This window comes from Pterocles gutturalis, unplaced genomic scaffold (genome assembly GCF_000699245.1).
Source record: "Pterocles gutturalis isolate BGI_N339 unplaced genomic scaffold, ASM69924v1 scaffold45664, whole genome shotgun sequence".
Taxonomy (NCBI): Eukaryota; Metazoa; Chordata; class Aves; order Pterocliformes; family Pteroclidae; genus Pterocles; species Pterocles gutturalis.
This window is the reverse complement of record NW_010132373.1, coordinates 15143-15632: the sequence shown is the minus strand read 5'-3', so window position 1 is coordinate 15632 and position 490 is coordinate 15143. Positions and strand designations below refer to the sequence as shown.

General features: G+C 55.1%; 1 protein-coding gene across 1 annotated transcript in view; it reads left to right on the top strand.

Annotated features, from left to right (window-relative positions):
- Positions 1 to 181: 181 nt before the first annotated feature.
- LOC104467191 (T-box transcription factor TBX15-like) overlaps positions 182 to 490 on the top strand; it is a gene marked incomplete at its 5' end in the record, with an annotated part of 804 nt that continues 495 nt past the window's right edge. Inside the window, 1 exon segment of the mRNA XM_010080875.1 lies at positions 182 to 490. This exon segment is cut by the window's right edge and continues 17 nt beyond it. Within this exon segment, the coding sequence (XP_010079177.1) occupies positions 182 to 490 (309 nt within the window).

Genomic DNA, 490 nt, shown 5'->3' with positions numbered 1-490 from the left:
AGGAAAGACCAAGGGGCGTTATTAATAAAGTGAGGACTCTTGCCAGGAAAGGCTGAGTTTTGCAGCAGCCATTTTACCACCCTGTTTCTTTATTAAACTAAGCTGTTTTTTAATGAGACTGTCTTGTTTTGCAGATGTGGTCCTGGGCTCTCAACATCCTCCCATGTGTTTTGTTTTGCAGGAGGCAGCACAGGCACCTCCCCGACCACCTCCAGCACGGGGACCCCGTCGCCCTCTGCTTCCTCTCACCTTCTCTCTCCATCCTGCTCCCCTCCAGCCTTTCATCTGGCCCCCAACACTTTCAACGTTGGCTGCCGGGAGAGTCAGCTTTGCAACCTCAACCTGTCTGACTACCCTCCGTGTGCCAGAAGCAACATGGCTGCCTTGCAGAGCTACCCAGGGCTGAGCGACGGTGGCTACAACCGGCTGCAGAGCGGCACCGCTTCTGTCTCGCAGCCCTCCGAAACCTTCATGCCTCCGAGGACTCCAT